This window comes from Engraulis encrasicolus, chromosome 23, assembly GCF_034702125.1.
Source record: "Engraulis encrasicolus isolate BLACKSEA-1 chromosome 23, IST_EnEncr_1.0, whole genome shotgun sequence".
NCBI classification, from domain to species: Eukaryota; Metazoa; Chordata; class Actinopteri; order Clupeiformes; family Engraulidae; genus Engraulis; species Engraulis encrasicolus.
In genome coordinates, this window is record NC_085879.1 from 38,873,706 (window position 1) to 38,886,205 (window position 12,500).

At 44.0% G+C, this 12,500-nt stretch overlaps 1 protein-coding gene across 6 annotated transcripts in view; it reads left to right on the forward strand.

Annotated features, from left to right (window-relative positions):
• The window catches only part of diaph2 (diaphanous-related formin 2), a 642,359-nt gene that overhangs the window by 209,817 nt on the left and 420,042 nt on the right, over positions 1-12,500 (forward strand). For all 6 annotated transcript variants that reach the window (XM_063190038.1, XM_063190036.1, XM_063190039.1 and 3 more), the window contains 3 exons: positions 1,367-1,477; positions 5,366-5,484; positions 10,846-10,962. In XM_063190038.1, coding sequence (XP_063046108.1) covers positions 1,367-1,477; positions 5,366-5,484; positions 10,846-10,962 — 347 coding nt within the window. The remainder of the gene's footprint in view (positions 1-1,366; positions 1,478-5,365; positions 5,485-10,845; positions 10,963-12,500) is intronic.

Below are 12,500 nucleotides of genomic sequence, written 5' to 3' on the forward strand. Positions count from 1 at the left end.
AAATGCACATCTGCTCAATCCCTCTCATTGCTCCCCGTCCTCTCTGGCTTGGTGAGGTCTCACCCTTTCGCCGACGATATTTAATTTCTCTCATCTTTACACACCCCATTTTACCCTATTTTCTTCACTCTTTGAAGTGTAACACTTGGTCCTCATTTAAAATGCACTCTTCATTTCCTTCCTAGCGAAAAATAATTTAATAAACCTAGCCTATTTTTATCTGCATAATTTCCACGGGATGTTCTTCAGTTAGCTCGAAACTGCGATATCATATGAGGGATGGAGTAAACCTTTTTTTTTTTTTAAACAAAGTTAACAGACTCTCGTCACATGCACCTCACATGTGACATGCACCCACCAAAAAGCAAACTTCCATGAGCGTACCATGTGACCTCAATGGGACCTTAGGTATTAATGGGTGGTGGATTAATGGAGATTGCCCATACCTTTCAAGGACGCTGCATTAGTGTAGTCAAGGAAATATGTTACCAATGGCTCCTACTGCAGCAGTGTGTCAAGACAAGTCAAGTCAGCTTTTATTGTCAGCTTCTTCATATGCACAGGTCATGCAAGGGAATTGAAATTACGTTTTCTCTCTTTACGTTTTCCACTTTCCCCACTGTTCCAACACATGGCCAGCAACTGAGCGCCGCTGACAAGTCCAAGTCCATCACAGCTCCTTGTGGAGTCATCTCAGGGTCAGGAAGCAGTGTGAGGCAAAGTTAGCAAGAGCTTCAATAGGCAGCCTGCCTAGGAAATTGAAATTACGTTTTCTCTCTTTACCATGAAGGACGTAGCCATACACAGGACTGACATTTACAGACTGACATCAAGTGCTCGACAGGACAAGTAACAGTGCTGGTCCAATACCAGTAAATTGATGAAGTAATACATCCACCTTATTACCCTGCCTACTGCAATTGTTCGTGCTACAACAGCATTTCAGGTCTTCTAGTTCAAGTTCAAGTTCAAGACGTTTATTGCCATTTCGACTTGGTCGATGGGAATTTTTCGTGGCATATCCCCAACATCAAATGCATACAATTGACATGCACACAACAGCAAGGTATTCGGGTTCCTGTTAAGCTGCCTATACATGGGTTCTAAATTTTTGTTTATAACCGGAATGCGCGAACCTAGCTGCCCACAACTCAACCTCTGATTGTTGGAAACCGCTAACAGTGTCTTGCCCCTCCTCATAACATTGTGTTGATAAACACAGAGAACCCATGTATAGCCCATCTGAATGACTTGGCACTGGCAGCTGCTACCCAAATAGTAATGGCTCCGCCCTTGTAACTGGATAATTAGGTGAAAAGAGCCGTTACATGTGACTATAAAGATACTGTTTGTGTTCTTGCAACAGGTGGCCTGTATGCAGCTGATCAACGCCTTGGTGACCTCCCCAGATGAGCTGGACTTCAGGATACATCTCCGCAACGAGTTCCTGCGATGTGGTCTCAAGAAGATCCTGCCGGTTAGTAAACATGACCAAAAAAAACCAAAAAAAAAACAGTAGTAGTAGTAGCTTTATTATCCCCGATGGGGGAAATTTCTTCTAGTGAGAGGAGCGTAAGACATGAAAACAAACACAATGCAGTCAGATTCCCAAGCACATTTACCCCAAGCAACACATTCCCCCATAACATAGACAAGACGTTGGACAAAAACAGATGTCATCCATCAACAGTGGTCAGTCCCAGTTAACCCCATAGCGTGGACAAAGCATGGGAGGATGTGCAAGCAGCAAATAAACAAATAGATAAGCGTAGATAAGCATAAGTATTAAAGTAATGAAGTTCCCATAATGTACAGCCATTGAGAGTAAATAGAATGGAGGCCAAAATTCTATTTCATTGTTGAAGCCAAGTTGGAGCCAAGGTTGGACCCAAAAAGACCAAAAAATGGCCAAATCCCATTCATTCCTATGAGAGACATAAAACCTTGTATCTCCCTTAAATGCCACTCCAGGGGGATCATTTTTCGCTCAACTAGTAGGTCCCCTTGCTCTCCAACTTACCAGGGTGGTGATTTTTTTGTGGTGATGTTTTGTTTTAGAGAGATATTAAAAGTTAAATTGACCAATGAGCATCAGAACATGGTTTGATTGACCGTTAGAAGTCTTGTTGTTGTCCAATCAGCACCTGCGTTTGGCGTTGCTAAGGTGGAATGTAAGTTGGAATGTTCCCAAATCTGGCTTCAAAGCGTTGAATGGCAAATAGCGTTGATTTGGCGTCCATTCTATTTACTGTCAATGTGTACAGCCAATGACCAGGTGCTGATGATGCACAGTCATAAGTAATGCAGAAACAGGGTTGATGAATCACAGCACATTTGTGGCGTATTGTTGCTCTCTTCCTTTTTAAAAAAAAAAAAGTGACACACATATAATATAAAACATTTTGCCATTATTTCGTCAGGTTCACTTGGGGGAAAAAAAATTCCAGCTTTGCATTATCTATTGTCTGATATCTAACATCAAGCTAATCCTCCATCCCCTATCAAATGAAAATGTAACACATTTCTATCTGGTGATGAAGCCATCAAGATGTATTTTTGGGGCTGAACAGCGGTAGGACAGGTTGTCTTCGACCTCCTCCCCTCGTTTTCCACTTTCCCCACTGTTCCAACACATGGCCAGCAACTGAGAGCCGCTGACAAGTCCAAGTCCATCACAGCTCCTTGTGGAGTCATCTCAGGGTCAGGAAGCAGTGTGAGGCAAAGTTAGCAAGAGCTTCAATAGGCAGCCTGCGTGGCATGCACATGGGGCACCAGAGTGTTGTTTCAAAGCAACCACCCCTGTGAGCCTGCCACTACCCTCAGTGATATTGGGGATGCTTGAGAGGTCATCGACGAGAAGTGAGTTTTTCAGTAAGAATCTGTAGTGTGCACCATGGTCTTCTTTTTCCAAAATTGCCTTTTGTTACTGATGTTTTGCTCTCCAAAAGCCATTATAAGCCTGATGGGAGAGGAATTGTTTGTGCGTGCGCGTGTGTGGCCATGGTGTAAGGGTCATTGATGTTTTTTTTTTTTTTTAAATAGAAGATTTCAGGTGGTACAGCCTCAGCTAATGCCCCAAAATGCAATATTTCATTTCGTTAATAGTTGGTAATCAATGTACAATCAATGAATATGTTTCTAATATAGTCCAGTAAAAACAAACAAACAAACAAACAAACAAAAAACCATGAAAGGCACACAGGTGGCTGGTCATCGGAATGTTCATAAAGTTTTGGGTGCTCTTGGATATCGGGGAAAAGTTGACTCAAAGGAGAAAAGTTCATCCATGCAGGTTTCTAAAGGGAAAGTTACATTAAAAAACATTTTTTGACGCCTACTACTAAAAAAACGTCAATGATCCATAAACAATGAAAAACATTTGGTAAGACATCGACATTGACAGAGAAAAGGAAAACAATACAGAATGTCTCAAGCAATGGTGTATGTAAAATGAGAATGAAAGGGATATGATTAGAAAGGAAAGAGAGAGGGGAAAAAACGCCAGAGAGGTTTCACTGGTATCATTATCAATTAGTGAAAGATCTCGGCGCAAACACTTCAGACAAACACAGCGAGGCTGCTCCATCAGTCTGGATGCTCGTTTGTGTGGGTATTTCCTACTTGTTAATAAGTCATTTTGACTGCTTCTCCTATTATTGTAGCTATCATTGTAATTATCTCTGTCTGAGCCCCCACACCCACCCTGCATGTGATTGCGTTATTGTAATTTATGAATAATGTATTCACAACTTTAATAGGACAATTAAATTTGATATTGCTCTGTAATTACGATGAATGATTTTTCTGAGGTTTTTAAGCCATCACCAAACCAAAAATAGCATCAAAGTAGGCGAGGTGGGTGGTGGTGCTGGTGGGAGTGGTGTGTGCATGTGTGTGTGTGTGTGTGTGTGTGTGTGTGTGCGTGTGCGCGCACTTGCGTGCGTGTGTGTATGTCTGTGTGTGTCTGTGTGTGTGTCTATGCGTGTCTGTGAGTGTCTATGTGTGTCTGTGTGTGTCTGTGTATGTCTCTGTGTGTGTCTGTGTGTATGGTGTGTTGTGGGTGGGTGGATGGGTGATGTGGTGTGGTTGAATGCCAGACAAAGGTGCATGCAAATGCAGAGTCTCAAGTTGAGGCTTTGGCCCTCTGTGTGGCTGTGCTTTTTTGGCACCTTTGAGCCATTCCTCTCTCTCCCTACACCGGCCGTGCCCGAGACAGATGGTGTGCCCGGGGAGCAAGGTTCATGATTGATGGCCACAGAAATTGGGCTACATTTTGGCTTTTTTTCGCCGACTCTTTTCCATGGAAGTCTTTCCATTGGATATGATTCATGAAGGGAAGTCTTGAAGAGCACCCAGGACTTTTCAGACTAGAGAAGAAGAAGAAGAAGAAGAAGAAGAAGAAGAAGAAGAAGAAGAAGAAGAAGAAGAAGAAGAAGAAGAAGAAGAAGAAGAAGAAGAAGAAGAAGAAGAAGAAGAAGAAGAAGAAGCATGTCTGGGATGCTAGACAGTAGTGCACCATGGGACTTGGAGAGAGAGGGGGCACAAAAGAGACGAGGACAAGAGTACACTCTGTCTGAATACCTGATCCAGGAACATGCTTGAGCCTCCTGCGACTATACCGTACGTGTAGTAGACGGTGATGAAGGCTCTGCCACTTTTGAGTTTTTGACTTTTTTTTTTCTTTCACAATGACTACTTTGGAGTGGCCAGACATCCAGTGTGAGAATAAGATTATTCCAGATTACACATACTAGCTGTATTTTTGTAATTGCCTTTTTTAGATGTCTTGCCAGACTTTGCCAGACTGATGTAGTTTGTTTAGCACGGCTGTGGTATAATTGACTGATTTGATTTGCCACTGAGAAATAAAAGTGATTTTAAATGCGTGACTAGACTGAATACATGACTGGGAAACCATCCCTATTTTAAGTGTCTTGTTGACACATTTTACACATAAAGAAATCCCATGGTTGTCTCTGTGTGTGCCTTCAGTACTGAGACGGCGCTTTGTAGAGTGATCCACAATCGAACAGAATGCAAAGTAGAATTCTCTTCAGCCCATCATATGAATTTTTACCATCGAAATGCCTCAGAAGAATATGAAAGATTTCATTGGTCTTTTGAGTCAGAAGGGTAGTGTAAGGATGAGTTGGATGTTGTGTGTATGTTACGTGTGCGCGTTTGAGTGTATGTGTGTGTGCGTGCTTGCGTGCGTGCATGCGTGTGCTTGAGTGTGCGTGAGTGTGTGCGTGAGTGTGCGTGTGTGTTTGTGTTGCGTTTGTGTGCGTGCGTGCATGTGTGTGTGTTGTATGGAGGGAGGATTTTGAGTAGTCCACATCCATGCATGCAATTTTGTGAATTGCAGGATCTGGAGAGCAAAGAAATGGAGGAGCTCGACATCCAGCTGAAAGTCTTCAATGAGAACAAAGAGGAGGACAGAGAGGAGCTGACTCACCGCCTCGACGACATCCATGCCGAGATGGAATATCCTTTTCTCGTCTTTTCTTTTTCCAGGGCGATCCGTCAGCGAGCGTCGAGAGCCTTGTTTGTGTCTCGACCGAGCTTACGCAGGGCCTAGCGACCGCCGCCCCTAGTTCATTTGGAGGGGATTTGAGTAGGCGTTTTTTTTTGTTTTTTTTTTTGCAATTCCATCCGAAGGGTTGGCCCTGGTAAATAAACCAACCCCTTTCCCCACCTCCTTCCCTCTTCACTCTATCCCGCTCTCCATCCCTCCCTCCCTTCCTCTCCTACTACTCTTTTGCCTCATCCTTGCATTCTGCTCTTGATTCAACCGCCTCTCAGTTCCCCCAGCTCTGCACCACGTAGCAAAGGTCTTCATTATAGTGCCATACAAAGGCAAAGTGCAGTAACTACATTTTTATTGTCAAACTTGAGTTTAGACTAAATATGGTCTTCATTACAACCCCTTGATCTTATGACAAAGCCCTATGGTCCAAATGTGTCCCGTTTTAGAGATATTGCTATGTCAAATTTGCAGTAACTATGTATAATATTCAACCTATAATATAATATAATACCAAGGGTTTGCATGCATTTTCCTCGGTTTCAATTTTGGCGTAGTTACTGCACTATGCCTTTGTAGGGCAGTATATTTTAGCATAACCTGTGGTGCTCCTAACTCCTCACATGCCTGCCTTGACCACTCGTACATACTAGCATCTCCTACAGTTACAGGTTTACATCATGCAGTTCTAACTGTTGCTCAGGTACGTGTTCACTATTGCCTTTCCATCCGTAATAAGATGGCATATTTTTGGTCGCTCTCATTATGGTGTAATTCATTACGAATATTTCAACACCTCACGGTGCTCCCAGTTTGATTATGCCACGCGCTGCGCCAGTCTCTGCGGTTGCTCGCGTTTTTTTTAGCCGTAAGGTATAAAGAAACAAAAAAAAAGATGGACAGACAGACAAGAAAAGAAAGAACGAAAGAAAGAAAGGTTCCCAGTCGGCCCCCAAAAATAATAAGGAGAAAAAAAAAACCTCGTTATGAATTCAGCGCGGCACTCTCAGGACTTGTAGATGCGCTGGCCCTGACAGGGGTGGAGCGTGGCGGGGCCTCGTACTACCCAGCGGCACACAGATGTTCTCTTGGATAACCTTTGTCCCCCCCAACCCCCCAGTCCTGACAGGCACTGCCGTCGCCGCCTCCAGGCATCGTTGAGTGACAGCTCGAAGGTGAGAGAAGGGAAAGAGACAGAGCGGTGGAGGCTCGGAGGAGGAAATAATAGAAAAATCCCCACCTGGCCCTAATGATCTGCTTGAGTAGCTTCCCAAATTAGAGGGGGGCCAATGTTTGTTTCCAAGGACAATTCAGTATTGATCAGCAAGTTGCAAGCATAATGTCGGCAGTGCCTTGTGGGTTTGCGTGGTTGTCCGTCTCTCTCCCTGTTTTTTTTCTCTCTCCGTGTATGTCTCTCTTACTCTGTCTCCTGGGCATCTTCTATTTCTTTTTCTCTGTCTTGCTCTGACTCTGTCTCTGCATTGTTTTCTTTTCCTTACTCTCTCTCTCTCTCTCTCTCTCTCTCTCTCTCTCTCTCTCTCTCTCTCTCTCTCTCTCTCTCTCTCTCTCTCTCTCTCTCTCTCTCTCTCTCTCTCTCTCTCTCTCCCCTCTCTCTCTCTCTCTCTCTCTCTCTCTCCCTCCCTCCTTCCCTCCCTCGCCCTCTTATCCTTATGAATATGAACTGTTTTGACGCTGGTTGAGTTTCAGCTTGAGTCCTATCTACTGTAGTGTGTGTGCATGCGTGCGTGTGTGTGCGTGTTTGTGTGTTAGTGTTTGTGTGTTTGTGTGTTAGTGTTTGTGTGTGCAAGTGAATAGCGGTCGTTCATGAATGCTAATGCAGGTCCTAAGGTGTTGATTGATTGACCCCTCAGCCCCCATCTCTGCCCCAGCTGCAGCGATAGTCATCATAGCCATAGCCATAGTCATAGTCAGAGATCCTAAGAGTATAATTCAGATCTGCCAATGGATTGCTATGGGTGCCAACTGTGAACAGATTCCGGACTGCTTAAAGGGGCGTGTCAACCAGTGTCAAGCACAAGCATTTTATTTATAAGCTTCAAAATGAAAAAAAAAAAAAAATCTTGGGTAGGGTGTTGTTGTGTATAATGGCTATTAATGACAAATAATTTAAGTTTGATTTGAAGTCTACAAAAATAATTGAATGTGTTTGTAAGGTAAGCTAACAAGCTAACATTGTCAGCCATTCAGAATCAATGGAGGTAGCTATGACAACAACACAATTGTGCTAAACGCTAACACTAATTCACCTTAAATTGAACACATTGCGGCTGTCTTAATGATTGTGTTCAATCCAGTCTCTCTGGTCATAGTTGTAGCCATGTACGTAATCATAGCCCCATCTGGTTTCGATATCTCCACTTCTTTTATATCATTTCTCTGTTTCATGTAGCTCCATTGATATTGCATAAAATCAAAAGAGTATTCCTCCATCTGTGTATTTTTTTTCCCAATAAATCCCACCCTGGTCATTGGACAGTCTAAACTGCTGTCTGCCATTGTCCCTCAAAGGTAGAATAAGCTGCCAGAGGCTACAAGACCAGTCACTAGGGTCATCTCACTCTCAACCGTCACGGAGCTAGTAAAGCTTCCTCTCTTTCGCGATATATGACACTAATCTCCTGTGCTCTAAACACTGCTTTAATCCACTTTATATACTGTAGCAAACAAAAAATCAACAGCAGCAACAACACCAAAAAAAAACTAGTTTGTAAGTGACTTTGAATAAAAGTGCCTCATACATGTAATGCCATGTAATGTAATGTAATGTAATGTAATGTAACATACTTTAATGTAATGTGGCGTAATGTGATGTCATAGTCACAGTGTGCTTCCCATCTCCACATGTCTGCTGCTGCAGCTGTGTAGATTGCGGTGACATTTCTCTCTCTCTCTCTCTCTCTCTCTCTCTCTCTCTCTCTCTCTCTCTCTCTCTCTCTCTCTCTCTCTCTCTCTCTCTCTCTCTCTCTCTCTCTCTCTCCCCCCCCCCTCCCTCTCTCTCTCTCTCTCTCTCTCTCTCTCTCTCTCTCTCTCTCTCTCTCTCTCTCTCTCTCTCTCTCTCTCTCTCTCTCCCCCCCCTCTGCCCTCCCACCAGCAACACTGTCTGTCCAAACAACATGCACTGTCATTTGGGTGGGCGCCCTCCGCCTTTGGCAGTAGCTCATAATGCCTGGGCCGGTAGTGCAGTTTCATGTTGGAGATAGGATTCTGGGTGTCCAAAACACATTTAAAAATCACTTATGTGGGCATTCCACGAATGTGAAACTCTGGCTTTGACTGAGTGGGACATGTCAACCTTATTAATTTCTCCTTTATTCCAACACAATTCTACAGATGTATTGCTTCAAATAACAACATCATATGATGTAGTGTACTGTATATGAATCATGCTTTGCGCATACAATCCTAAAAAACGCCAGCCAAGGAGGGTTATGCAGCTGTATTTTTCTGCATTTCACAGCAGCGGCATGATGTTGCGCGAGCAGAGCACTGTCCTGTCTGTCATTTCTCAAGCTGGTCCCCTGTGTTTGTGCCAGGCAGCAGAGGGCCAGGTGAGTGGCAGCAGTGGAGGCAACAGATGCTGTCTCCGGTGACAACACATCCACCTCCAGCCACCGCACCGCACCATGCCACTCACCAGTGGCGGAAGAATTGCACACCGGGCCCCAGGGAAAAACACTGATAAGGCCCCCCATACAGCCTGCCGAGGTCACAATAGGGCCCTCCGCTATCAATACGGGAGGGCCCTGGGCCCAGGGGCAAATGTCCTGCTTGCCCCTCCTATAGCTCTGCCCCTGCCACTCATACCATATTGATTTCTGCAGACATTGTCCAAACGTGATGAGGGACAAACATTTTTTTTTTTTTTTTTTTACTTTTATTCACTGCTTGCTTAGTTACGTCTGCACAAATACCACTCCCCCCCCCATTCCTCCTCCCCAACCCCTTGTGGTATGTCAGTGAAGAGATTTAAAAGATGGCTTTTCATAATATTTGTTTTTTCGCCCTTGTACACTTGCTAAAATGAATACTCACAGGGGATTTCTTTTGCTCGAGCAAACAATTTGAATAACCCAGAAGGCTACTTTTTTACCCCAGTGTGTCTTGTGATTGTTTTTCATCTTGGGGATGTTCAAATAGATTATTCAATACTTTTTTTTCTCTCTCTCTCTTTCGTGATACTGGTTCAAAATCCCCACTTGAATATTGCATGCTGTAAATGCATTATCTCGGGAGGGAGAAAAATAGCTATATCCATATTTTTAGATTAGCTTCATGGCGTGTAATTTGTAAGGAGCCCGCTGGAATTATTTTCTGAAGTTAGTTTCACATGTCTCCACTTGTGACAGTTGTGATTGTTTCCTAAATAAATAGCTCTGAGCAATTTTCTAAAGGAAATGGCAGAATGAAAGAAAAAAGAAAGATGGGGGAGCGAAGAAGAAGAAGAGGAAAAAAAAACAAAGACAAAAAAACAACCTTTTCTTTTTCGGACAAAAGCCGTCAAACAGATCAGACAATGATGTTCTATCTGATGCCACATCTATTTTAGACATCAAAAGCTGTTTGGCCCGACTCCTTTGGGAAAGGCACAGTTGGACACTTAATCAATATGCTTTGCAAGTTTAAGAAAGTGTCTTTTCTCCTCCATGGACAAGCCAACTAACACATACAGTACAGGAGGAAGTCTTGAAAAGAGATCCATTTTTGATGGTTTTAAGTATTAAATAGTTTTTTTCTCCTCTTTGACTTGCTGTCTTTCCTGTCCTCACTGCTTTACTGATTGCTTCTTTCAGAAAGACAGCCAGACTGCTTTTATCAATATCTACATTTTTTTCTAAGTCTGTATGTGTTCCTTATACATCAATATTATGTTAGCTTTGCCCTTGGCTTGACTCTTAGAATGTCATTATAAGGCAAATGCTGTATGTCAGTATACGATTGCTAGAAAATGATTATGCTCTATGTTAAGATACGTATGGCTTTAATAAGGTTTTGTGTGTTGTGTTGCTCATATGATTGCATTTTTTTGCCCTGTGGGGATGCTTTTATTGCTATGGAATCATTGTCCGGTGTGATGCCATAGCAGTTTTCTGAAGTTGTAGCTCATGTACCATGTGAATCTCTGATGCGTTTCCTGTTGTCAGAATGGGTTCTTGTATGGTAGTGTGTTGCGTTGCGTTGCGTTGCGTTGCGTTGCGCTGCGTTGTGTTGCGTTGCATTGCCTTGCGATGTGTTGTGTTGTGTTGTGTTGCGTTGCGTTGTGTTGCGCTGTGTTGTGTTTTTTCCCTTAACCCCAAGTGCACTGATATGAATGAGGTTTACCACCTGCTGTCCAACATGGTGAGAGACACGGCAGCGGAGCCTTACCTGCTGTCCATCCTGCAGCACCTGATGCTCATCAGGAACGATTACTACATCAGGTGAGGACCGCAACAACACCCCCTCACTATTACACACGCACGCACGCACACGCACACGCACACGCACACGCACACGCACACGCACAGGCACACGCACGCACGCACGCAGGCACGCACGCACGCACGCAGGCACGCACGCACGCACGCACACACACACACACACACACACACACACAATATATATACTCAGTCCATCTCTATTTCACTCTCTGTGTTTTTTTTCTTGCCCATCTTTCACATGCACTTACCTGAGCTGCTGGTCTTCTGTGGTCTGTTTGTGTGCTCTCTCCTCTGTCTTTTTTTTTCATCCAGGATGTTGTCTCATCACTAGGGCTCTTTATTTCCATGGGGACACATCCACTTCAGTATTGTCAGGGCAACCGCTGCGCACGTGTTTTATCTAATATTAACCTTAACGTCCCTCAGGTGCTCTAATAGCCACCTGGTAAAGGAAAATAAAAAACCTAAATTGTGGACTCTATTTATGACTTTAAATAACAGGTAATTTGTGAGAAATTAGAACAGCAAGTTTGGATGATGACAAATGAATGGATTTGTTTCTGGTGTGTTGGTACTGTAAATGTTTCCCGGCCACAAAACCTCCCTTAATCATACAAAAATAAATTCAGACCAATACATCTAAACCCGAAAACGTCTAAATCTGCAATGGAAATATTATTTCTTACACTTTGAGCGATTAAGCAATTATTCAGGCGCCGTGCGCTGCCATGCTCTGAAGTGTCAGCCCACTATAGGGCCGCTGGCAGGTTTCCCCATGCCCCGGGACCAAGTCATCAGAAAAGGGCCCCCAAGCCCAATACATGCAATGTACTGAGGACCCAATTCTGGGCCCCCCTCTCTCCCTGGACCCAGGATAAGTGATCACTTTCTCCCCCTTTTGTTGTCTTCCATGAGTTTTAAAGGTTGTCAATCAGAAAGAGGGAGGGAGAGAGAGTGTCCTCCTTCTATGGCTGGGGCCCGGTGACAGTGATCAATTCATTGCTGTGTCAGACCTTTTGGTCGAGATAAAATATTTAAAAAAGAGCCAAAGGACGTGCGGTGGCTGCTTGTTGAGGTGGGGATGGTGTGTAAGGTGTTTAAAGGTGATGGGGAAGGATGGGGGGGAAGTAGTGTGGGTGGGAGGGAGGGAGGGAGGTTCGTCAGGCAGGCAGGCAGGCGAGGGGAAGGGGGAAAAAAAAGCGGGACCATAGACAAGTTGCTCCACACTATGCCTTATGAATTATGGATTGTCATTGCTTGTTGGAGAAAGTGAGAAATAGAAAACACATTAAGCAGCTCGTTTGGCAAATTCCTCCTCAGCATCCAGCGCCCTACGTCGCAGTCTTTGACGCCAGAGCCCGGCACACCCCCCCTTTCCCTACCTCCTGACAGTGGGGAGGAAGAAAAAGATCTCAAGAATGCTCATTAAAAATTCATGCCTGCTATTGCAGATACCGTATGACTTTCTTTAAAAAATGCATTTCCAATGGCTGCGACATCTCCGAGAAGCATCGAGCGACGAGCACTGCCCTGTCTGC